This window comes from Vipera ursinii (assembly GCF_947247035.1).
Source record: "Vipera ursinii genome assembly, chromosome: 4".
Taxonomy (NCBI): Eukaryota; Metazoa; Chordata; class Lepidosauria; order Squamata; family Viperidae; genus Vipera; species Vipera ursinii.
Genome location: NC_139514.1, coordinates 58,885,747 through 58,913,157, shown reverse-complemented (window position 1 = coordinate 58,913,157; position 27,411 = coordinate 58,885,747). Strand labels below are relative to the sequence as shown.

The 27,411-nt window shown below is 38.5% G+C and overlaps 1 protein-coding gene across 7 annotated transcripts in view; it reads right to left on the bottom strand.

The window, feature by feature from the left end:
* Window positions 1-27,411, bottom strand: part of BCOR (BCL6 corepressor) — a 75,486-nt gene that overhangs the window by 5,326 nt on the left and 42,749 nt on the right. For 3 of the 7 annotated variants that reach the window (XM_083362054.1, XM_083362055.1, XM_083362056.1), the window contains exons 4-11: window positions 24,489-27,314; window positions 23,817-23,870; window positions 23,221-23,404; window positions 21,584-21,862; window positions 20,877-21,230; window positions 18,398-18,726; window positions 17,828-17,965; window positions 11,400-11,566 (exon numbers count right to left, since the gene is read on the bottom strand). In XM_083362054.1, the coding sequence (XP_083218180.1) occupies window positions 11,400-11,566; window positions 17,828-17,965; window positions 18,398-18,726; window positions 20,877-21,230; window positions 21,584-21,862; window positions 23,221-23,404; window positions 23,817-23,870; window positions 24,489-27,314 (4,331 nt within the window). Of the gene's footprint in view, window positions 1-11,399; window positions 11,567-17,827; window positions 17,966-18,397; window positions 18,727-20,876; window positions 21,231-21,583; window positions 21,863-23,220; window positions 23,405-23,816; window positions 23,871-24,488; window positions 27,349-27,411 lie in introns of all 7 variants that reach the window. The other 4 variants (XM_083362058.1, XM_083362059.1, XM_083362060.1 and 1 more) reach the window with 4 other exon arrangements.

The window sequence follows — 27,411 nt, the reverse complement described above, 5'->3', positions numbered from 1 at the left end:
ACTCTAATATTGTTAAGAAATCACTACAAAATAGAATGTGCACACAGGGCTTAACTAAGATCTTGCATTAATTGAAACCAAAAATAAAGTGGCATCTGTTTCATTTTTATGTATGAAAGCCACTTGGAGTACCAACTAAATCTTGATTCAGCACTGATGCCTACTGGCTCCTCACTTAAAGACAGTAATTGGGGCAGAATTTCCATTGTTAAACAGTAAGATTGTAAAGCATGATGTCACATGACCACATCACTCAAAGATGACAAGTCTGGCAATCCCCGTTGCCATTAAGTAAAAATAGCATGTCATTCAGCGAAGACCTTATGACTGTGGAAGGGTTGCTGCAGTGCCGCACACATGCAAGTAAGTTGAATAGGAGATGTTGTGATGCTGCACAAGTGCAAGCAGGCTAAAGAAGGAGTGCTGCAGCACAAGCCTGCAGTATGCAGTACAACATCTTTTGGGGGGGGGGAGAACCTTTGGAAGAAACACAGGTGGGAGTAACTTGCAACCTTCCCTGCCTGCTTCCCAAACTGTTGGTGGGAAGCCATCAGGGAAGGTGGCAAACGGTGATTATGTGACCATGGGATACTGTGAGCCAGTTGCCAAGATCACAATCATATGCAATCACCAGAACTTCAAGGACTGGTCATAAGTACCACTTGTTCAGCACCTGTTGGGAAGCAACCCTACCCCTAAGTTCCTTGAAGCCTTGTCTAATTGTTCCCAGGGGTAGGCTGCCAGACCAGAGAGATTCCTTTCTTATAGGCAGGTTAACTTGAATTCTCCATGTGTGGGTCTCATGGTTCAGACCTGAGAGTACCATCACAATTTCAAATGGTTGCTGAACAAGTGGTCGTTATGGTCATTGATCAAGGACTACCTGTATTGCACTTGAAAATAAAAGGTAAAGGTAAAGGTTCCCCCGCACATGCATGCTAGTCGTTTCCAACTCCAGGGGGCTGGTGCTCATCTCCATTTCAAAGCCGAAGAGCCAGCGCTTATCCAAGGACGTCTCCGTGGTCATGTGGCCGGCATGACTAGACGCCAAAGGCGCACGGAACGCTGTTACCTTCCCACCGTAGTGGTCCCTATTTTTCTACTTGCATTTTTACGTGCTTTCAAACTGCTAGGTTGGCGGAAGCTGGGACGAGTAACAGGCGCTCACTCTGTTACGCGGCACTCAGGATTCGACCCGCCAAAGTGTCGACCTTCTGATCGAGAAGCTCAGCGTCCTAACCCACTGAGCCACCGCGTCCATGCACTTGAAAATAGCAGGTAGTTTTTATAAGATCTGCTCTGTGAGACCCATCTTCCCTCTTTCTAATACTGTTTTGTTATTCCCTACTAACTAATTATAGAACTGATCTCATACAAATACATACTGGGGTTCATCTGCCATGGGGCAAATATAACACTTATTCTAACCTAGAAGGGCCAATGCAGTCTGTCCACCCTGTGTGACTGACTCACTGGGATTCGCAAGGGATATGATTTCAACATGATACTCAGTTGTATCCGAGAGATGCTATTAAAATGCTTTCCCACTGCCTGGAAGCCGGGTGTCTGGATGGGGAAAAACTGGCTTCAGCTCAACCCTGACAAAACCGGACGGCTGTGGATTTCAGTGCCACCCATATATATTTATTTTCCATCATAAACTCTTCGTGGAATTATATTCCCCCAGGAAGAGCTGTTGGCCAATTGGAAGAGGAGGTTCCTCCTGGACTCACTGCTCTTGCTCAAGAAGCAGGTATCAGCTATATCGTTTTACAAACACACATTGTGGGCCAGTTGTGCCTATTCCTGACTGGAAGACGTTGCTCAGCTACACTGACTTCGAATTAGCTTCAGAGTGTATTTTTAAGGTGTTGGTCCTCACTTTACAGACCTATATGGCATGGAGCCAGGCTACATGTGGGACTGTATGTTTTGCATTGGGTTTTGACTGCTCAGAATTCATTAAAAGGATAGCAGCCTTAAAATTTGATAAAAGCACAGATGGCCTCAGGAAAAGAAATCTTTTGAATCTGAGTCCTTTTGCAGATTTTTTGAATTAAGTTAACAAGCTAACTAAACACAAAATCCTAAGGCTTTCACACACATGTATATTTCATGTTTAAACTGTTTAATATATTCATAAAATTGGACATTCAACAGCTATATGCTATCGTCGACTGTACAACTTTTAACAAAGGCCCACTAGTGACCCTTTCTACTTCCTATTTTTGAATATTGCCTGGAAGAGTAAAAATATCATTTATTGACAGAGAAGAAAAATATAGGGCAGGGGTAGGCAACCTTGGCTCTTTTATGACTCATGGACTTCAACTCTATGCTGGCTCAGGAATTCTGGGAGTTGAAGTCCATGAGTCATAAAAGAGCCATGGTTGCCTACCCCTGATATAGGGGATAGATTATACTTATGAAGCATGGTGCCCACTGTATTAACCAACTACATATTTTCTGTAGCAATGTTTTTCAACCTTGGCAACTTGAACACATGTGGACTTCAAATCCCAGAATGGCTGGGGAATTCTGGGAGTTGAAGTCCACGTATCTTCAAATTGCCAAGATTGAGAAACACTAGTTCTATACTGTAGACAAAACTAATAATGCAAGAAATTAGGCCGCTAACTGTAATAGTTTCAGAAACATTTATCTCCCTGTAACAGAGGAATTCTTGCATCTTCTTTACACCCACATTCTGCAGTACTGTATACAAACACACACTCCCACATACCATACGTGCATAGTTAATCCGCAAAGTGAAAGAGATGTACACACTGAAGAAAATGTTGCTATTTAAATTGGTAACTAACAAAACAGGGCTAAGGCAGAAAGAGAGCCAAGGATGGTAATCTTTGCTGTTGTCGAGTGAATTGTCGAGTGGAATATAAGATAGGGAGGTACCCTTGAGATAAGGTGGCCCCAAGGACTGGGAGAGGGAGGACAGGATTTGGGAAGTAGCTGAGTTGCAGGGGAGAGACATCACAAGCATGTGACATCAGGGTAGTGAATGATAAAAGAAGATGGGCTACTCATAAGAAAGCGTTGGCTATCTGAGGTTGATTGGCCTTCCAGTTCTCAGTATTCATCTCTAATATTAGGTCACCAGAACCTCAGTGATGCTGGTCAATGGCTGTTGCCACTAAATGCAGGATATACGAAGGTGCTTTCACCCATGATTTGATTATGAATGAGTCAGTTAATCTGGCACACATTACCAAGACCTGAGTGTGCCAAAAAAGTGATGTTCCTTTCTCCGAAATATGCTCAATTGTGGTTCACATTTGGCACCAGCCACAACTCCATAGCAGAGATAGTGGTGGCAGTTGTTAGCCAGGAAGCTTTAAGCTCTCTGCACATAACTGGATATAAAATCCCTGGAGCTGAAGTTGTTGTCTAAGAAGCAGATGAGTTTTTGCTGCTTTGCTGACTTCCCAGCTGCACAGAAAATCCCTGCCAGAGCTGCTCAATTCAGTCATGGACCTGGCAATGGAGTATCCCATGCTCCAATTCTAGGAGACTTCAACCTGCCCTCTTGTGGCACAAAGGTGGCACAGAAGTTCATAGCCAACATGGCAACAATAGACTTGATTCAGATCATCCAGGACCTAATTCATGCAGGTGGTCAAATATATCTATTTTTTGTCTTGACGGTGGAAGACATCCCAATTATTCCTTTGTCATGGTCAGCTTAAGTCTGATTGCTTTTTGGCGTGCTGGTGCTGCCCTCCCACTCATCTCCCATACTCCCCAACGTTGAAACCATTAATCACTCTGTCTCTGATGCCTCTCATAGGGAGCTTGAGGGGTTTGTTTGTTTTTACTGAGAATCTATTGGACAGTTTGACTGAGACCCTTTTTTCTACTTGGAATAAGCATTTTATGGGACCCTTGAATTGGGTAGCCCCTACAAGGCCTCTCCCTGCCCTTTAATCTCAGGAGGCTCAGAAAAATTAAATGGCAGAAGAGATACCTAGAGTGTCATTGAAGGAAGACATACAGTGAATCTGATCCAACATAACTAAGAGCCCATTTCAGGATTACATTGTACAATAAGAGTAGCAAAATGTAAATATTTTTCAATTCTTACCATTCTTATCTACCGATTGCCAACCAACAGTCCATTTTAAAATGACCTCTTTCCTGCTGGGGAAGGATGAGCCACAGCAATACATATGACAGTGTGAGGAATATCCTAGATAAATTCACTCATATTTTCTTAAACTGGACCCTTGACTGGGTCACTGAGGCACAGTCTTGTTCAGATATATGGGAAGACTTTTCACCCTATAACTCCTGAAAACCTGGAACTATTAATCCCACCCTGGTTACCAGTGGGCTTCTGGGTAGAAGATAAAAGAGTCTGTTGTTTACAAATCCTTACATGGTACATGCAAGAGCTATTTATTTAAGGGACCATCTTTCTCCATTGTTTCTGCCTGCCCCTCAGATGGGACACAAATCAGCAAACTCTGGATCCCATCCATTAAACAATGTCATCTAATGGGACCCTGGAGGTGTGCCATCTCAGTTGCAGCCCTTGCCCTCTGGAACAGTACTCCCCAGAGATTTAAATGGCCCAGCCTTTAAGAATGCTTTAAATATGACCTTCCCCCCCCCCAAAAAAAACCTGTGAGTGGGACATAAATTCTCTACACGTGACGTTTTATTGATTGCTTGTATGTGTTTTGTTCTACTACAATAACAAACCTTTTCTTCTCTTCTACCTGCTGTTTTATACCTTTTAGTTTTAATTCTATAAGCTGCCTGGTCCCTTAGAATTGGGTGGTCTTAGAAATCTAAGTAAATCTAATAAATAAACACATTTAATATTGTTACCAACGTCAAAAGGAATAGGGGGAAAACAAGACATTTAGCAGTTCCAGCTATACCTCTTCCAATAAAAGACTCATAGAACAAATCTGTACAATTCCAGGTGTATATGCCCAAATCCCCATCTTTAAACAATAATAGATTTCTCTGATTTAGTTCTGAATACATCAGTACTACAAAGTCTACTACACCGGCTCTACCTAAACAGAAAAAATGCTGAAAGACCTGTTGTATTCATTTTCCTCCTTCCAGGGGAAAACTTTGTGGGAGATATCCTTAAGATTATGGCACCTGAGAGTCAGTTTTATGTGAATCTCTTCTTGGCTCCCTGCCTGCGGAAATCACATCACTCTTGAAAGTGCCTGTCTCTTCTAGGCAAGGCAGCAGCTTCACTCACCCTAAAGCCTACAAAACTGCATTCTCTCTCAGCTGCTGCAGGCCTCCAGTTATTCTATATAGTACTCATTGCCCAATCTCTTTTGCAAACACTATAGTAACTCAGAGGTCAAGGAAAGACCCCCAGTGCATACTCAGATGCTTTCCAACTTACTGTTTCTTCGTAAACTGTGCAAATGTCATTTCAACCAGGTATCCAGTGTTTATGCCCTTGCCTTGAAGTTCTATTTTTCAATGAATGAGCTGCTTAACAGGTAAGAGTTTAAATGACTCAAGTGTTTTAGCCATCTCCCCATTCTCTAAGATTACCAGAAACACACGGTAACTAAGATCTTATAATGCGAGCACAAGAAAACAGAGAAAAGTATTTCCACTACCAATTTAATTAATAAAGTATGCTAAGTGGAGATAATACTGAAGAAATGTCACAAAATAGAACGTAGGCCTGATGCTGGAGTTGCAAAGCCCATCCGCTGCAATCAACTTTTATATCCCTAATTCAGTTTGATTATAGATGACAAATTATCCATAAATTATCCGAAATACTCAATTATTCCTTCCTTGACTTACCATCTAGAATTGCCTTTCTCAACTTACAAAATCAGAATCATATCGTTAAGGTCAGGGTTGTGTAGTGCACACAGTTAATTATATTTTTATTGAAGTATCATATCTGGGTTACAAATTGCAAGCCTGAACAATGTGATTGAGGTTTTTAATAGTAACAGCAGTCTACAATGTAGGAAAGCTTCCCTTTTCCTGAAGATTTTCAGATAGATGATTGATAGGCATTTGTTGAAGATGCACTAGCTCTGGATTCCCTTCCTCAATTAAGAAATGAGTAAGAGGTTGACAAATTCTCTACCAGAAATATAATTCTGTGCGTTTGACCAAAGATACAGCAAGGGAAGGAAAAATTCCCTGCAGTAACTAATCACAAAAAAAAAATCATTCATTCTACTTTGGCCTCTGCTATTACTCCTTGTTCAGGAAGAGCTGAATGTTTTCATCTTATGAAAGTTTACTCTGTGAAATGAAACATATGCTAACTGGAAATATAAATTCGTACAATACTTATTTTTATGTGGAAATTGTAAAGGTAGAGAAAATGTAGAAAAGGGGAGCACAAAGCAACTTCCCTGTTTGGAAAGTTTGGGCTTATTAGCTTAGAAAAAAAGCTATTAAAAAGGACTTCATAGAAGTGTATATAAAATTATATGCAGTAAAATTTACATGGAGAAGTTTTTCTTTTGTTTCTTGTAATACTAGAACCCAGTGCCATTCAATGAAGAGGAAAACGAGGAAATAGTAAAGCACTACTTCATTAAACTGATACTTGAAATGTAGAATTTACTGCTCAGAATTAAATGATAACTTGTTACTTGGATGGCTTTTGAAGAAGACTAGATAAATTCATGGAGAATATGGGTAGGACTTGCTACCAGTTTTTATGACTATACATATATTACTTCAGTGACATTATACTTGCTGGAGATCACAAGCCTGAAGTGCTATTCTGACTATGTCCATGTGTTCCCCACAAGTATCTCTTTGGTTCCTCTTTGGTTAGCTGGCGCTGGGGAGGATGTCAATATGGATGTACACAATAGGAACATGTTTTCCAATTCAACCTACTAACATACCTTTCATGAAAAATAATCATATGAGATACAAACATTTGTATGTGTGGACTTTCCTATGAATATATCCAGTTAAAACATGTTTAAAACATGCTTAGCATCATCATTGTATGTATGCCATATATAGTTTCTCCCCCCCATTAAAGCCAATTTCCTTCAAAAGTACCCATGAAAAATTATCATAAGTTTATGAAAGACTCAAGATAACAAAAAAAGAGGGGAAGTTAAAACGTTTTAGAAACAATAGTTAAATCAGGACTTCCGGTGGCTCCGCGGCGACGGAGGGAGCCTTCCCGGGCTGCCCGCGGCTCAGCTGGTGTTTTTTCGCCCGAAACAGCGCCGATCAGCTGTTCGGGCGAATCTGAAGCCCCCTCCTCGGGAGAAGAGGAGGGGGTGAGCCCCCAGGTGGGGGTTGAGTTCTCCGGGGCCGCCTGAGCTTGGAGCTTGGGCGGCTGAAGGATTGAACTCCCCCGTAGCCTGGGCTGCTCCCAGCTGGCTAGCGTCTCTGCTCCGGACTTCATGGAGCAGAGCCAGGCGTCTGCGACCATCCCTGCTTGAAGGAGAGACTATGAAAGGGAAAGAGCAGGCAGAGCAGTACAAGAGGGAAAGATGAAGAGATGAAGAAGATTTTATTTTACTCTCAAGCTTGATGGACTTTGCTTAAAACTTAAAGTGAAAGTGCGTCACAAATGTAAGTAAAAGATGGCGGCTAAACCTCCCCCTAGAACTTTTCGGAGTGCTGGAAATTCTCCGGTGCAACAACAATCATTGCTGCAGGCGTTGCATTCTCCTGATGTATTGACATCGAAGGATCTTGAAAAACATACCCAGTTAATTTTGGAGTCAATGGGTGTTAAATTTCTACAGATGGAGGAGAAATTGGAGAAATTGGAGCAGAGAATGGAAGAAAGGATGGAACAGAAACTTAGAGAAATGAAGGTAGACATTTTGTCCTCAGTGCAAAAAGTTGCTAAATGTGTGGAGGTGCTGGATGATCAAGTGCAAGATTTGATTCAAAAGAATGCTTTATTAGAAGCAAAAGTATTGGAAATTGAAGATTTAAAAGACAAAATTGACAGTGAACAGAGCTTGGCTCAATTTTACCAGATGCAGTTTGCTGTGAGAATTAGAGGCCTAAAAGAGAATATTAAGGAAGATTTAAAGCAGCTGGTTTCTGAGGCTTTTGAGGGAGTATTGAACCATCCAGCATCTGAATTAAAACAAGGTATGGACAAAGTGTTTCGTGTGAATTCGTGGATTGCTAAACAGAGAAAGTTGCCTAGAGATGTGGTGGTTTATTTTGTAAAAAGGGAAATTAGAGATGAAGTTATACAAGCTGCCTACGATACCAAAGTTGTGATTGCTGGTCAACAAGTTTTGGTTCTAAAAGAAATTCCTCCAAAGATTTTAAAGAGAAGGAAGGATTTTATATTTCTTGTGCAAGAGCTCAAGCAAAGAGATATAAGGTTCAGATGGGAGATCCCAGCTGGGTTGAGCTTCATGTATGATGGCAAAAGGTACTGTTTGAGTAATGTGAAGCAAGCGCATGATTTTTATAATAATGTCTTGAAAGTAACCCCATCAACACTTCTGGAAGCTGCAGAGGGATCTGGAGAAGGAGAACATCAAGAGGATGAAGATGCACAGATAGACGAGAAGGGTACAGGAGGAGTTCAAGCTGCAACTCTTTTGGATGATCTTAGAGAACAGAGGGTGACGCGTGCTGCCTTAAAACGCTCAAAAAAGGAAAAAAAAATAAGACCAGTAGAAATCTATGGAACTTCCACAAAATATTTATAGTTAAGTGGTAGTTGTGTTTTTAAAAAAAAAAAAAAAAGTTTTGGGATGCTATGTATGGTAATAGAATTTTTTTTTTTTTAATTTGGAATTAATGGACAACTTACTACAGAGGAAGAGGAAGAAAGTTTTGTGGGTTAATGTGGGTTAATTTGTGTAAGAACTATTTATTAATGTGCAAATGAGAATATGTTAAGGTAATAGTGAATTGTGGAAGAACATAGATGGGAATGATGCTAGTTTTCTTTTATTTTAGTTTTTTATATATATTTAGTATTATTAAGGATTGGTTTACTATATACAAGCTAGAGAGTGATGGATTTTAGAGTTTATAATTGTTAGTATATGATTGTTTATGATTGCCTTTTAGATATATACCTTGTATTTTGCTCTGGGAAGTCGGGGGGGGGGGAGGGGGGAGGAGGGGAAGTGGAGGGGGGGAGGGAGGGGAGGGAGGAGGGGGAGGGGGAGATAGGGGGGAGGTAGGGAGGGGAGGAGGGAGGGGGAAGGGGGGTTTTTTTAAAGGAAAATTGTATTTTATAAAACTTTTCAATAAAAAAAAAAAAAAAGAAACAATAGTTAAATCAGGAGTTATTAAAGTTATTGCCAAAATTATTTTTGTTCTGTTAAGTGCATTTAATATTAACTTTGCCGAAACAAGAGTTGAGACATATTGCCTTCCATTGATCATGATAACTATTTCAGCTAATTTGGTACTGCAGCCTATTTCCAGGATCTTAATCTGTATCTTCTACTCTGGTAATACCTATGAATTCTGTGTATCAACCTATACTGTGTCCAAGCTGTTACCTCACGTCCCTTTATTAACATTTTTTTGTTTCATTTCATTTCATTTTTCTGTGCTGACCATCTCCCTGATAAAGTGATTCTAGGCAGCTTAGAGTATAAATAAAAAAATCAAGTGCTTCAAAACAGTAAAATTGGAAAAATTGAACAGAGAAATTAAAATTTAAAAACCAAGATGATGGGAAACCTGGGGTGAGAATCTACGTTACCCCATCACCCACCCCCGGGATAGTAGGCACCGGTCAAGGCCCCAGGCCAAACAGTAGAGCCATATTTTTACACTCTTCCAGAGGCCAGGAGTTTTGGGGCCACAGCAGAAAAGGCTCTTTTCCTGGATCCCATCAGCTGAAATTCATTGGCCAACAGAATGTAAAGTAGATGCTTTCTGTTGGAACAAGAGAGGTGAATTTCCACTGGGGTGAGATGGTTCCGCAGACTCATGCCATAAGGGATTTAAAGATAATAGCCAGTATCTTAAAATGGACCCAGAAACAAACTAGCAGCCAGTGTAGCTCGCATTAACAGAGATGTCCTATGTGCCACTTCAAGAGTAGCTGTGAATATGAAAATGTGTGAATGTGTGGTGTATAAATAATAGTATGGATTTGACTAGTCTAGATTGGGGGGGAAGAGAGAGATAGCACAGCAAACAGTGAAAAATAGTCAGAATTATGCAGAAAGTGTAGTCTGTTTTTAATTCACTGATTCATCTCTGTACATTACAAAGGGCAGATGAAAGTAAACCATAGCAGAATCTGCCACTTATTACAGGATGAACATCAGTGTCTGACCATACAAATAATCCCCATAGATTTAACAGTAACATCCTTAGTAAAATAAATTCATGATAAGAATTTTGCACATTATGACTTCAAGGAATGAAGAAAAGGTTCAGTGAATGAAGACAATTTACTTTTTGAGCCATGATTTTATGTTTAGAACACATGTTACAAAAATTTCTATGGCTTATTGAGTAAAGTGATCTTATTAAAGGTCTAACTGCTTAAAAAATCTCACAATGTGGAGGTATGTACCTTTTCTCATTATTATCTCTTTTTCTTTAGTTAACTAATGGAAGGAACAAATATTCAAAATGTCTCTACAGAATCAATGAGGTCACAATCTCTGCCCAGAGGTTTTTAAAAAGGGTTGGGGTTTTTTTTCCTGAAATCTTTGCAAGTTCTATTCAAATGCCAATACTTACAAGGTTATTGGCTTTCAGACATGCTAATGTAGAGCTGAGTTACCAGATAAGGTGATAAGTGATAAAACATTCAAACAGAATAACTCAAAGAATGCACCCATCATTATTACAGAACTTTTAAAAATAAATACAACTAAACTGCTTTAGAAAAGACCAACTTTGCATAACAAAATAAGTTAAGCGAATAGTAATGGAAGAGGAATGATGTAAAAATTTAAAAAAAATCTTCTGGGAGAAGGCATGTTTACTGCCTGTTTCCTTATGACTAGTAAAAACTTGCATGTCTAATCTCTCTCTCCCTCCCTCTCCCCCCCCCCCTCTCTCTCTCTCTCTCTCTCTCTCTCTCCACCCCCACCCCCATAGAGAGCATGCAATGGCAAAACACTTCTGAATCTAGCCATGAAAACAAGAGGAGTTTGTCCAGGCAGTCTCTACGAGTCAACACTGACTTGAAGAAACAATGACGACAACAAAAAATTGGAGGATTCTTTGCTTTTGATGATATAGACTTGCAGCCAAAATGTACCAAAAGTGACACTGTGTTGTCACATCAACTTTTCAATAGTATACTAGGACAAAAGCAACTACTGTGTACAGTATAAACCTTTCGGGAGAAATATCCCATTTCTTTAAACAAGATTACAACTTAGGTGCAACTATATATTAATGCAATACTGAAGCACAGAAGATTTAGATTAACTAGAATGGCTAACCTAGTTCCATCCTGAGCACTGCAGTTAACGTCTGCTCCATATTCTAGGAGATGTCGCACAATGCTCAGCCAACCTCTGGCACAGGCCTCATGTAGGGCACAATAACCAGCATTGTCACGATGATTTGCATCACAGACTTTGTTTTCCAAACAATATAGAACCACTTCCTGAAAAAGAAGAAAACAGAGCAAATTGTTGTTGCAGAAATATACATACCATTTACTTTTAACATTCTGGGAATACCTCTCTGATTGGGCTATTAGCGAATTACAAAAGAAAGAAGGAAGCTACTATACAGTTCTCATCTCAGATAAAGTAAAAATGGTTGAAAAAGAAAGCCAGTGATTAGCCCAGAAGGAAGACTGAGATATCTAACAAAATATTTAACCATTTCAAAAGAGTTATCATACAAATAAATGTAGGATAGTGGGGTGAATTTATTTACAAGAAACCATTGTTTTTCACTTTAACAGAAGAAACAACGTGAATGCATATAAATACAGTTTTTTTTTATATAGTGGAACTTTCTGTGGGGAAAAAATCTCTTCAGACTTTTAAAGAGTATATTTAGTTTTACTTCTATTTATGCGAACCTCTTTCAATGCATCATATGTTAATTAATGACATGCAAAATTTGCTGTATTTCAGTTTTGTGCCACATATCAAAAGTAATAAGGCAGGCAATCATCATTTGGGGGTATTTTTTTCCCCTCGCTTCTACTCTATTCCCAGGACTAAAGCTGTGGTGGCACAGTAGTTAGAATGCAATACTGCAGGCTAATTCTGCTGACTACTAGAGGTTTGATCCCCACCGGCTCAAGGTTTGACTCAGGCTTCCATCCTTCCGAGGTCAGTAAAATGAGGACCTAGATTGTTGGGGACAATATGCTAACTCTGAAACCGCTTAGGGAGGGCTGTAAAACACTATGAAGTATAAGTCTAAGTGCTACTGCTATTATGCATCACTATTCCTATGGTCCTATTAGAACCAAATGGAAATCCACTGAGAAATAACATGTAAACTACTCTATCTACTGAGATTTCCCTTAATATTTTATTATTGATGAGAGACTTCATGGAGATAAGGATCACTTGTCAATTAAGATGAATGCATGGAAAATCTTTATACTATTTTGAAAGAAAGGTGCAAATTTGGTTGCAAGATTTCATTTGGTTACAATTCTTGGCAAGTATGGAAATTTCAGCCCATGAGCATTCTGTCACCTAGCCCCAAAATCAGAATACCTGTAGTACATCCTTCTCAATTTGGTTATAATGGTTTAAAAATCTCTACTGAAAGACTCTGGTGAGATGCCATCAGATTTGTTAAGATCACTGCTAACTTCAACATCTCCTCTAATTTCTGCAGAAATTATTGTGGTTTCATATATGAGAATAATAATTTTGTACTAATCTAAAATAGAATTGGAACATCTCTATATCTGCTCCAGTAACCTTCCACAAACTAGTTCGCTCCTATTGCTTAACCTACAATCAATCATTGCCAATAACTGATCAGACTATAGAGGCATGCAGGACAAAACAAATGGTAGAACTTAAGATGCAGAAGGCTACTACACATTTTTCAAAGTTTCAGGAAAACGTTTTACAATTTTTCCTGAGATAATTTAGATGACAGTCCTAAAATCTGGTATCTTATTCATAAAGCATACATTATGATAAGACTTTGAACTATTTGCCATTAATCAAGGAATATAATATTTGCCTATATTAATAAATAAATATGTGTAAAACAGAAATTTGTCAGGTTTTTCCCTCTTGTTTAAACTCATTCATTTAATCTGCACAATAGTTCCTGAAAGACTGCACCCATTCTGCATACAGCTTCTCACCACTGAACTGGTCAAATTCCCAGTGGATTTTATCCAACGTCATTCAGCACAAAACATAGCAAAACAGAGTTTTATGATTAATTAATTAAATATACCATTAACTATTTAATTATGATTTATTTAATTCATAGAGGTTTCAGCCTTCTGTGCTGAATTTCAAAAATGTAATTGACAGCCCATGACTATTTTGAATATGAAAATAGGAGCCCTGGGAAAAAAAATTGCAATTTTTATACTTTACTGACCTATTTATATTTTCATCAGAATTTTCATAAACCAAAAGCTATAAAGTACTTATCAGACAGAGTACATGCCTGTGTCAAAGTCACTAAGAAACATAAATAATTATTTCCTAATATATGTTTTGATGTTAATAAACACTGATTCTGATAACAGCCTAGAGAGGTCATTCTAGAATGAGCTTAACAGAGCACAATAAATGTAATATTTAGCATTTAATGAGTCAGGTTTATATTTTTAAAAATATGCATTCTTTCTTCATTGCCAAAACGTATGTAATACAAACAAAAATGTATTTAAAATACGTTAAGAATGTAAAATAAAAGAACAACAGACAGAGATGCAGTTCCACTTGATAGTCTCCACTGACGTTTTAACTAGACTGCTTCCATGTCCATAATCCTAAATATGGCTCTACACAGTATTCTGTGTACATCAGTTCAAGCCAGCAAAGAAAATCACTAAAAGAATAAACACATTTTACAATACAACAGCCAGACTTGTCACAGTGATTTACATCACAGACCTTGTCTTCTACACAATACAGAATCACTTCCTGGAAAAAGATGGGGAGGGTGGGGAGGAGAAAAAAAACCTGTTTGTTACCATGGAGACACCTTTAAAATTAGAGGTTTTTCACTTAAAGAAAATAGGTGGGGAAGGGGGAATTTTTCACTCTGGAAATTCTCCTTTCAAATGAGGCAGTGGTAGGAAAGACAAGTTCCCAAAGGGAGGTTCCTAGAACAGTATCCAGAAAAGTAAAGACATCTACAGGGAAATACAAAGCCTTTGCAGCCAGTTTCCTGATGGACCACAAACTCTGCAGATCAAACATTACAACATAGTCCAGAAGGTAAATCCAATTCTTGGGGGGGGGACCACAAAAGATGCCTCCAATTTTGTTTCTACAGGCCTATCCATTACCTTTACCTATCTACTTACAATTCACTGTCTTTAATATCACGTTCCTGCACTGTACAGCAGGGAATGCTGAAAAAACACATTTACAGGAATATTTCTTTAATTAAAAAGCTCAACTTATTATTAGAACATATAATTTTTTCTAAGTCCCTTAACTTATTCCTTGTGAAATTATACTCAAAGAGATGAAGAAAATGAGTTTGTCAGCAAATCCAAAAAATTGGTCGTATTGTTTCTGGTTGATTTATTTTATTGTTAAGCATTTCCCATGTAATGTTGTGAAAGGCCACTCAGAAGGCTGCATCTGCACACTGATATGACATGCGGTTGAACTTCAGGTCTGACAGCAGTTCAATTTACACAGAAAGAGGCAGGCATGTTTTCCACAGTGTATTCAGTGGTATCTTTTCTACAGAACAACGCTCCAGTCACGGAAAGATAAACATTGACATTAAGCAACAGTCAAGTTACCTCAATATCTTTTTGGTTTTTTAAAAAAAATATTGAGCTTTATTGCCACAAGCTTTCTTGGTTGTTGATATACATGGAGGAAAAGAAGTGCCAACCGAGACAGATACAGCGGATCCAAATTTTTATTATCACCTAGCCACCACCTTCAAATGCCTCTCCCTCTTCCTTCAAACTGTGCATTCAACTACAGCTGCTTCAAAGGGAATTTTAATTTGATATTTGTCACTGTTTATTCACTAAAGACCTTCAGCACTGTCCTTTATTTTACTGAAACCTCACAGAATATATTTTGAATTAATTAAGCCACCCAGAGATCTTAGGAAATCAGGCAAGATTTTCACTTGCAGCAGTTTTGTATTGCAGTAATCAACAGAAGTTTAAACAATTATTCATTTAAAATGGCATCACATGCATGAATAAGGAGATGCTAAACTCTTATGGTTGCATTGTGGTGTTAAAAGGAAACAGAAGTTCAGAATTAGCTTCTCTAATAGCTGGCATCTCACTGTTCTATTAGACCAGGAAGACCTGTAATAATTGGTCCTGTTCAGTCGTATCCGCTTCCCTCTGCAGCAATCATATGCTAAGTCTTCAATCAAATATCTACATCTCTGAGTGCAGGGGGAATATAAATTAAAAAGAAATACACTTTGCATTTGCTTGTTGATATTTGCCACCTTGTTTGGTTTGGCTATATAGGCAAAAATACCTGGAAACGGATAAGGGCATCTGTGGGGGAGGTCAAAAAAGTTAAGATGATGGATGGCATGTAACACACATTAAAAGGGAGCAAGACTTCAACTGCATGGATGCAGCTGCCATTTTGACTTTTTTGTCTGTCCCCCTACGCCCTTTATAGAGAAGGGAATCTACATTCCTTCCTAGTCCACATTTTGTCTCTCAGGCAAAACAACAAGGGTTCAGAAACAAGTACCAAAGCAGGCTTGAGAAATTGGATTTTGCAGTTCCCCCTTCATTAGCAACACATTGATAGAAACAGTGCATACAAAAATAAACAAATAAAGACTAAGGCCTTTTTGCCTTCTCATGATATCTCACCCATTCTTGCAAGCAAAAGCACTGTCACTTTTGAGAGTCCATGAGCGAATCCTTTGTGAAAGGGACTCTCATACTACCTAGGTCTACACTGCTAACTTTATTTTTTTCTTTCCTCACTACCCAGCGTACTCCACTCCTTTCCCATTTCTCACTCTTTCACCCTTATCCCAAACTTATATAGAGTAGGGAGAAAAGAATTCCCTCCTTTTTTTGCTGTTGGCAGCTAAGCTCAATTAGATGAATTACCAGCTGAGGATATAAGTGAGGAATCTATGTTCATAGATCTTACCAAAACTGGCATCACACTCCCAATATGGAAATTTCCATTTTTCTACCCACCTCATTTTTATTGTTTGGATTACCTCCTAAGCGATAGGATCCCGGACTGATACTCTTGTCTGGACCTAAAAACATTTGCAATACTATATACTTGCTGGCTGCTCTATACTTTGATGTAATCAGAACTGGTTTTCCATGGCTAACCTCAATGCTAATAGGACAAAAAAGATGAAGGATGGCATTCTTAACCATCTTTCAACTCCAAGTCCTTTTCCACAGTTCCTGAAATTGCCCTTTTATCAGTTTGGTAACCACACAATTAGGAAGATCACTGAGTCTTCTTGAACTGCTTAGCAGTCCTGCTTGATTTAACATAGACAAATTTATATAATTAAGATATTCAGAACACATTGCCTTATTAGGATATAGTTAAACCATTACCAAGATTGCAGACTGTGCTAATATGTGTTTAAATGCAACAGGGGTTTGTGTTTCTCTCCCCCCCTTTTCAGATTTCTCCTTTTCTCTTTCTGATAAAATGAAGTATATAGTAACATTCAATTATAGCTAAGGAAAATGACTAAGTTGTTGCCCAAGCCAAATAAATCTAAAGCCAGAGACACATTTTTCATAGGACCTTTGCATTTATATGATGTCAGATGACCTTACCATGCAGGAGACTAGATATTTTGTGTGTCACAAAATATTTGGATCTAGGTTTGCTACATTACCTAGCATCTCAATGTAGGCTTTCATAACAAACCTCTCCTCACTCTTTCAGCAAGAGAAGGTCATTTTTTTAAAAAAAATATCACCTATTAAGGAACATTTTTGGCTTCTTACTTCTGATTAAGATTTCTATAACCTCTTTTCTGTTCTTCGTCTCTTTTTGGTTGCATCAGAAATAAACTCTTCAATTAAAACATTAAATAAAGAAGCTATACCAGGACTTTGTCCAACATGATATTTAACATATCTTTTTCACAAAACATCATCAATGCCTTAAAATGTAGTAAATTTGCAGAGAGACAAATATGCTTCATATATTGTACTTTCACATTATGAGTGGAATCCATATGCAATGTGTATCTCCTAAGACTAAGGTTCTATGGGCTCTATATTTGTCAAAAGTATGAAATGACTCCCAAAATGTATTTATATACAGTGTGCCAATAATGCAATGTTTAAAGAAACCTTAAAATGCAGCATGCTTATACTCTCACACTGTGAAAATAAGGTAAATCACTAATTCTTTGTAAATACAGCAAAGATATATAGATCTCTTAACTCTACCCCACCCTTTATCTTACTTTATACACGATTCCAATCCTGCAAAGCACATCATACTCTTAATTCTTATTGGCAATGACAGACACCTAATTCAAGCTGAAGGTGCTTAAATTACATGGGTTTATATGGTTTTTCTCCTAAACCCACTCGCAAAATGCACTAATTGCATGCTTGAATGAAAAACCAAAGCAGAGGGTCTCATCCTGTTGAGAGGGAATACAGATTCTTAAACATGTGAGCAATAAAAACCATATGTGACACCAAACATCTTCTATATTCTAATTCAAAATAGTGATCTTCAGAAACAATGCTTGCCTCATATCCCAGTCGTGCTGCCCTTTGCAGAAGGGTTTCTCCAGCATTCTTATTGACAATAAGTCTTCGAGCTTCTGGGGGCATGGGACGACTTGGAGCAATCTCCTGAGGCGTACTTGCAATCTGCAGCTGTGAGGGCTGAAAAAAAGGCAATAATGAGGGAGTCTGCTGCTGCTGCTGCAGGCAATCATACAGTTTGCACCTAAGCTGATTTGAATGGTGAAGAATCTCAATCTGAAGGAGCCTCTAGTTGATTTCAAATTCTCATTAACTGTAACCTGTCAAAATCTTCACTGAATTCTATACCTCATCCCATCTACCCTCAATAATTCATTGTAAATCTTTCCTTTTTTAAAAAAAAAGTGCATGGTAGTGTTATCTTCTCAATTACAGTGCTACCACTTAAAAGTTTGATATCAATATACAAGATTTCCATGAAATCATGTAATCTGCCCTGGGAGAACGCTGAATGAACTCTGAGTTAACACAAAAAGGAGCTGTTTAAGAATTTAATATGGGTGATTTTATCAATCTGATAGTAATGGCAACTGAGTCACGATAAAAAGATACCTTCTCCTCAATGCTTTCAGTATCTGTTATGTCATCTCCAGTCAAGGATGACCTTGTTCTCCTCTCCTGCAGTGCCAAATGTTTTGTTTTACACTGACGTTTCCCTGGCGGCTTCTCACACTCGCTGTGTTTCTGCAACAGGGATGCAGCCTGGAAATCCTCTTCTTCATCCATGCACAGCCCATCTGTCTTCCAGTTTTCTTTAATTTTCTGCTGCTTGGCAGCCAACCTTGAAGTCAAAGTACAGCTTGGCTGAGTTTGCCTTTTGCTGTTTATATTGGTGGATGAGAGATTCTTCATATGTGAGGACACTGGGAACAGAGGGATACCTAAATGGAAGGAAAGGTATTGCACACTGTACAGCATGTTTAATGGGAAGATAAAGATACACTCGCATATCTAACATTCAATACAAGTCCTTGCATTGTTTAAAAGCACTAATCTTTATATAAGTATTATACTACTGTTTTTAAACAAATACACATTTTTAACTGTAACTGTTAAATATATAGAATGAATTGCTGTAACTTCTAAACTATGTTTTCTAATCTGCCTTAGACAAAGGACAATAAACAATCCCACAATTTAGATACATCACAGAAATAAAGGCAAATTACTATGATGCCAGTCTAACTTCTCAAGTTACTACGGTACTTTGGATATAAACAGGAGAAGATGCTTCCTTACCTGCAACTTCATGATGCTAAAATGGGAATAGTTTGCTCTGTTAGGTATAGAACTTAGCTAGACCTTTTCACCTTGGGAGTCTGTTTTTAACAGAGCAAGTGTCAAAGGACAGTTGCTTTGTTATGAATATGTAAACAGAAGTGGATGATTTCCAAAAGCAGAAATGGCACTAAATTATCCAATTCTCATTTTTGTCTTTGAAAATTATCCCTTTGCATACAAAGATGATTGGAGTCAATTTCTTGCAACATTTTGAAATGGTTTCATAGATCTAGATAGGTAACCATGTATCTATGAAAAATTTCTATAAATAAATAGCTATCTTTTCTGTCTAAACAACAAAATGCACGTAACCTTTTCTCAGAACGTCAGGATTTTTTGTAAACGTGATAATACTTAATCCAACTGGAATCAATATACGGCATCCCACTGATAACTTCTCAAAAAAAAAACCACAGTTCTATGTTTTGCAATATCCTGCTATTGATGTCTAAAAAACTGATTGCCTGATACATGAGAAAAATGTGTCCCATAGCCTTATTTTCAATAGTGCAGCTACTACTCTCTGAACTAAATGAATGACTAAAGGTTGCTTTTAGAAGTATTCGCATGCATATTTCAAAGGCCTCCAACGTTTTTAACACACTGGGCAAATCTGGAATTTTGAAAGTGGCACAGTGCCATCACACGGTGACTACCATGACTCAGACATCCAAGTTCTGCAAAGAAACATAATATGGAGAAGAGTCTTAGACCCAAAGGTAAACCCTACTTTAATGAATATCCAGGTTTTTGTTCTACTAGAAACTCTTTTTACAAAAATGAAAAACAGGTAAAGCTATAAAGCAAGCAATTTTCCCAGGTACCATACTACAACATAATGGTATGAGCCTCTAAAACATGTTGCTTACAACCTACAATTCTCTTCAAATAAAACCAGTTGTTCTTTTTTCACACCTGGAACATAATCCATGCACTCCAAGTGTTTTGTCAAAACACTTCTTCCACACACAACCACTCTTCCTCTCTCCCTCCCCCACAAATCTTCTACATCCCATTCTAATCATAGTTTTGCAAAAATGAAGTTCACAAGTAGACTGACTAAATAGGAAAGAAAAGAAATATGTGGTAAGGAGCCTTACCACTACAAATTAGATACAAAGAACAAGAGATTCAGGACGTCATCTGTCACTTCTCCTAACACAGATCAGAGATCTCCCCGAACATGAAGATTTAGCTCAGAAGTTCAAAACCTAACGGAGCAGCCTATTCCCATGAATGATCAAAAATTCACAACATTTTACACTTGGCTTAATTTTAACCCATTTGATAAGTGTCATTTTTTATAAAATCAACCAATAGAAGAAAATGTATGTTGAATTGTGGAGTCCTTGCTTGTTTTTCTTGTGGACATTTCATTACCCAACTAGTTAACTTCATCATTAGCTCAGAACACTAAGAACTCCACAATAAAATCAAGCATTTTCAAATGAGCATTACATTATAATCATCATACAAAAAATATTTGGGATTGTTCCTAAAACACATAAACATCTAGGATATTGGTTTTAAAATAATACTATACCACACTTAATAGTGGTTCTTAAATCTTTAATGTAGTGATATAATTGATATTATAATACATGATGTAATATATTACATCAGATGTATTATATTATATTATAATACAATCATATTCTATCCCCCCAAAATCACTACTGATAACTTCTTAGCACTGGTGGCAGCATGCGTCACTGAATAATACTAAATTTCCCTAGTAATCTCTGCATACCTGGTTCATTGTCACTTGTTTTGAGGGACTCTTCAGACCAACTTCTATTGCTTTTGACCTCTGACCTTTTCTTGGTGTGCCTTTCTTCTGTGCAGTCTTTGACCTTTGCAGTGGCCTCTGGCTGAACAGCCTCAGCTAAATCTTTCCTGCTTTGCCGGCCCAACTTGCCGGGTGGGGATCTCTCTGGTGATACCTGCTGCTCCCATAGTTCCCTAAGATGCTGCAGGTGACGCTGCTTTTTGGGATGGAGCCCTGTTAATTCAATGCACACCTTCAGGTTGGTCACCTCATTACAATTGGGCTCTTCTAAGTGGTTAGAGGAATTGTTTGTCATTTCCCTCTCAGGCCAGTCATCTAATGGAAAAATAACTAAAAATTAATCAAAAGCCCCTGAACTTGAAACAAAAACTATAGTTCATTTGCGGGGCAGATTCTTCCAGCTTCACCATTAGCTGAAAGCTTGTATTTTGTACAGCTTCACTTGTATTTTAAACGTTTAGCTCAGGAAGGGGGTTGCATGCATACAGCCCTTTGCATTGTCCAATGATTACATTGTCCAATGACTAGTTTTTAACCTTTCAGATTTCCAAATATCATTCAGGGAGAATTTTGGATTGGCAGAATCAAGGCCATAAAGGGGCATGCTAATCCAAATAGTGTCCATTTCACAAACCATGCCTTAAAAGAAAGAAACTGGGCTTGATTACCTTTACAGGCCTTCTTCTTTTTTGCTTTTGATGCAAATTCTTCTTCCAGTTCCTCTACAAAGTTTTCTTTAGGGGTTCCATCATTCTGCATGTTCTCACCAGAACGTTTACGCTTTCGGTCCAGATATGGGCACGGAACCTGGCTTATATCTTCTAAAGACTGGTCATTTGTCTTTTCGTACACAGTAAATCTCTCCAAACCAATATCTGCAGGAGAACGTTTATCCTCAGGAATTTCAGAACTCTGATCATGGATATTTTCTGTGTTATGAAAATAACCTTTAAATAAAGCCACATTATTAATTTGGTTAGTTTATTGTGCAAGGATGCATTTGATATTTTCAAAGAAAATCTCTCTCTCTCTCATCTAAAACACAAATCTTTTTCAGGCTGAATATTATACAAACACCAATAGGAAAATCAAGTTTATAAAAACTTTACTATCACTTCATGAAACTATTATTTCACAATATTGTTACAACTGGCTATAACAATATGATCTGCCCTCAATACAAATGCAGACCAAAAAAATGTAAGTTATAAAACAGATCCATAATCTGAGGGTCCAGGCAGCATGCAAAGATTTTGGGTAAAGTCCCCCCAAACCTTAGATATGGCTCTTAACACCTGTTGCTACCAAATTGAAATCTGTAATGCAACACTGTAGGGAGGAGGAACTTATTAAATACACAACTGGCAAGATAATATATAACTGGTAAGTTATACATTAACTTGTATATGAAATAAATTGATGTGCCAATGAAATTAATTGTAGTTTTGCTCAGACTCTAGCCACTGTTTTTTGCAATGCAGTCCCCATCCTATCCCATCCTTCAAATATACAACACAGTCCTTGGGTTGGAAAAAGCTCAGCATCCTTTTTCTTATGTGTAATCTAGATCAGGAATGGAGATAGTCAGTTGTCAGAATGTGACCCAGCCGTCTCTCCTCTTATGCACTAGCTCTTCCCACTGCTCCCATCCTATGCATTTCTTGGCCCACTGAGAGGGTTGGGAAATTACATCCCTTGTTTTCTTTTCTCTAAATATCTAGCCATTAGTTTCCCAATGAAGAGAGCAAGGCAAGGAGACTAGAGAAGGGCTGATTTTAGTTCTGCGCTTTGTCAGCCTACATTTCTGTGAATTATGGTAATATATTCAAATGCACCAAATAAAAAAAGCTATATGGGATGCGGTGGCTCAGTGGGTTAGGACGCTGAGCTTGTCAAGCAGAAGGTCGGCAGTTTGACGGGTCGAATCCCGAGTGCCGCGTAACAGAGTGAGCGCCTGTTACTTGTCCCAGCTTCTGCCAACCTAGCAGTTCTAAAGCACGTAAAAATGCAAGTAGAAAAATAGGGACCGCTCTGGTGGGAAGGTAACAGCGTTCCGTGCACCTTTGGCGTCTAGTCATGCTGGCCACATGACCACGGAGACGTCCTCGGACAAACGCTGGCTCTTCGGCTTTGAAACGGAGATGAGCACCGGCCCCTAGAGTTAGAACGACTAGCACGCATGTGCGGGGGAACCTTTACCTTTATACTAAGTACCCCAACAGTTCAAATTAAAACATAACATCTCCCTTTTCAGTGAGTAAATTAACTCTCCTCCACAAATCTGCTAAGACTAATATAGGCTTACATCTGCTTTTGTCATTTGGCCCAGCAATAACATCTTCCGAAGGGACAGAGTTAGGCTTTTTGTTATTATTTCCTTTCAGGTTTTCCCAGTCTGCTTGGTTGAATCGGCAGACCTCTGAGTCTTTGGTGGCTACATGGCCTTCTCTCTCTTTCATCTCCAACTCTGAGAAGCGCATCATTGCACGCTAGAAAATAGAAATGATATGGGGGGAAAAGACTCACAATAAGAACTACTTTATTTACCTTACCTTAAATGAAACTACATTCAAATATTCTGTTCAAAATCAAACGTGTAATGCATAAAAACTGACATACATACAATATTTGAGTATATACAATTACAAAATTTAAAAATCTCAGTATGCAAAATATACTGTATTTGTACATCTACGTATAACAATATAGAGAGATGCTATGGAGGTGTTTGTGTATAGTATAGGCAAGCAAACACACATTTTGAGAAATATAACAAGCAAAAAAGAAAAACAGAACAATGAATAAAGACGATCATGGCCCACAACTTCCCTTTGTGTATTTGGAAATGAAATTTTAACTCAAACTTTTAAGAGTCTAGTAATAAAAATTTGAAGAACTGACCTCACAGTAAGCAGCAGGTAGACATAAAATACTGTCCTCTTGTAATCCTTCCATCTATGTAATTAAAATGGGCACTCAATGGATCATTTGGATAATTTCATCCATTTTTATAAGCATCAACCAATTCTTTTCTTAACAATGCAAACAATTTGGCTTAACTCATCTTGTCATAAATTGTAAACTTAACCTACAATATTTGCCATCATTCAACATTTAATTCATCACAGCTTCTATTTTTCTATGCTATATTTTTGCTTGATAAAGAAGTTGCATTAATTTACTAAAATGCAGCTCCTTTATCAAATGCCACACTTAGAATATTAATTAGAACCTTTGCCATTATTGTACAATGCTGGCCAAACAACCTAGCAAGGTATAAAAAAACTACCTATGCAAATAAGAAACACGCATTTTTCAGCTCTTCACTATTATATAATAGGCTTTTTGAGATTAAATTATTTACTATTATTTACATTTAATTTGTATCTATTACTGCTCAACTCCCTCTCATCTCATAGCAGTACCCTCATATATGCAAATTTATCATTAATTTTGTCAACAGACTTAAATTTGCAGTATATACATACATTCTCCCAACCTGCATAACATCATTCTCAACTGCAATTTTATAAAGCAAATATTGTTTTGGGTAAGTTAACCCCAGAGACTCACCTGCAAGGCCCGTTGTTCTCGACTCAGTTGACTAGAATCTGCATACAGTTCAGTTGTAACACACTTGAATCGGTCACCTACGTAACCAGCAGAGTTTGCTATTCTCTTTGCCAGCTTAGATGGCTTAGGTTTCAGGAGTTTGCCATCATTAGATTCCATACCCTCAGTCCCATCTTTGGCATATGTCTGATTGATTTCAATGTTTGACTGTGCATTTCCCATACAAAGCTGTTTGGCATCATCTGGCATTTTACAAAAAGACATAGCCAAGCCATCATTCCCATGAGCAGTCTCCAGAAATACAGAAGAAGGGGGAATAGTCAATCTCTCTCTATTATGGCTTGCTGAGAGATCATCTTTCCTTAAGTTGAAGATTGATGGGTGTGGATTCTGAACTTGCTTAAAATTGTACGCTTCATGGAAATTATTTCTCCCACATTCTTCTCTCATTACAATAAAATCTCTATGCTGAAAGGCTTGTTCCACCTTGTGCTTTGTAGGGTCATTTGTTTGATTACTATTTTCAATAGGAAAACTCGGATTTGTCAGACCAGTTTCACCTTTTGCATCTTGCTCATCTCTCAAGTCTGCAAACATGAGTTTTTCAGTTTTGGTACTATTTTTATTATGACTTGAACTTTGGTGTGATTTCACATTTCTCTCTGAAGGTACTTCAAAATGTAACTGTGTGCTGGTTTCTAGCATCTCTGGCAATCTGTTTCTCAAAGCAGGGTCTTCATAACGGACCCTCTCATGTGATCTCGATCTCCTTTCTGATTTATCATCTTTTAGCTCAAGAGCTGCATGGGATAACAACATTGGATGCACCATTCCCATACCCAGTGCATCTTGATATGTCATAAACTCACCACTGCTAGTTGGTAAGCTGTATGGAATAGTAGGTTTGGGAGCCAAATGCCCAGGGAAAAGACTGCCACTAGGTAACAGAACAGGGTGAGGATACACAGGTCCTTTTCCATGTAGAGACAAAGGACCTAACGCTAAACCATCTGGAATTGGATATGGGATATAGCTTCTTGGATAGGGCAATGGTGGAGATCGGAATGCGTCATTTGGAGAAAAAAATATGGAACCTGGGGCCAGAGTGTTTTCATTTGCCTTGAACATAGGTTCTTGATTATTGCATTTAGCTGCCTTATTACTATGCTTTGATGGTGGTGATGATGACAATGATGATGATGATACTGAAGGTTGTCCTATATGCTGTATGACAGATGCAGTGGTTTCTACAGAAATGTTAGTTTTGGAACAATCTACATTAGCATTTGGAGCTGGAGAAGCAGATGCTGGGCGACCTTCAGTTGATAAAGATCCCAAAGTATTATTAATTACTGTTTCCGTGCCTCCCATCCTAGGGCAAGAAGAACTTCTTTGTTGAGGTGTTACCCAGTCCGGTGTTTTGTTTTTCAATGGCACGTTTTTGTCGCTGTTATCTTCATTAGGAGCTGGACCAGGAACCACCCAGGAGGAAGGTGCCGTGCTAATTATCTCAGGTCTATAGACAGGACAACCATTTCCAGGAGAAATAGTTTCTTTTGGAAGATCACCACCAGGTAACACCAATCCTCCTCCAGCCCTGCTATGAACTAACACAGTTGGTAACATTTTCTTAACATGATCAGACTTGGTTATTTCTGCATCAACAACTTTTGATGACAAATCCAGGGGTTTGTCAATGATATCTTTGGTTACAGTTTGCTGCTTTTCTAATAATGGAGGGGATCTGCTATCTTTCCGGTCATGGCCTGTTTTCCTTGCATGCACTGTGGGTTGCTGAGAAATTTCATTTGGATCATGTGTTTTGGGAGCTTTCCCATTTGAGATTCTGGAAGAAAATTCACTGCTTACATTCATGTATGGCTTGGGGAGTGCAATTGAAGAAGGAGAGGATGAAATTCTGGAAAAGTGTTTATGGAACTCTGAGTAAGTATCTCCAACCTGTGTTGGGAGATGCATTCTAGGTGATGGCCTGGGTGAATGTGACAGCAAAACAGAAGGATCAGTTGGCATATTATTAGCAGCTGGTTTACCAGACGGAACTCTGGGTGGTTTACTATTCTGAATATGTGGATAGGTATGAGAGTCTATAGGATTTGCTGGACTCACTCCCATCTTCCAAGATAAGCCTTTATCTGGACAGTGTCCCAAAGGGGGAATTGCAGGTGATGCTGATGTAGCCGAGATCCTCATCGGTGAAGCTAACGATGATGGAATGTGGGGAGCAACATAGTGAGAAGGTGGCAAGTATAAAAAACGTTCACCATTTGTACATACTGGGGAATAAGTCAGATGCTGTGGCAAGCTAAAATTGGACTGCTGAGGTAGCAAAGCCTTATACATATTCAGTGAATACTTATTTGGTGAGTCAAGAAAAGGATAAATAGCACCCTCCATATAAGGATTTACCCAGGGTAGCCTTAGGTAACTAGCACCATTGACGCTGAGAGGACTTTGTTTGTCACTTGAGCTTCTATCCAAGCCTAAGGTCTCCCCAGTTGGAACAGAACTCTTTTGTATTCCAGGTGGTGTTTTATACAGAGCACTGAAGCCATTTGGGTTCTTTCCAGCTCCATTTTCAATGCCTTCAGTGGGATTAGACTTGAACTGTAACTCTGGGTTCCTTTCAGAACCAAATCCAAGGCCAGCAATAGCACTTGTAGCATCCCGGGGCTTGTCTGAGCCAAGTCCACATAAACTGGAATAGACAATACTACTGGGGACTCTAAGTCCTTCCCGCATAAGTCCAGTACGATCCATAGTCAGAGCTGCAAGGCTGTCAATGCGATGCACAGGCGTTGTATCCACCTTTGAGGAATAAAATACGATGTTACTCTGGCATCTAATGAAAGTGATAATCAAGACTACAGTTGGTATTTTTAATCGGTGGAAACACAGGCTTTCT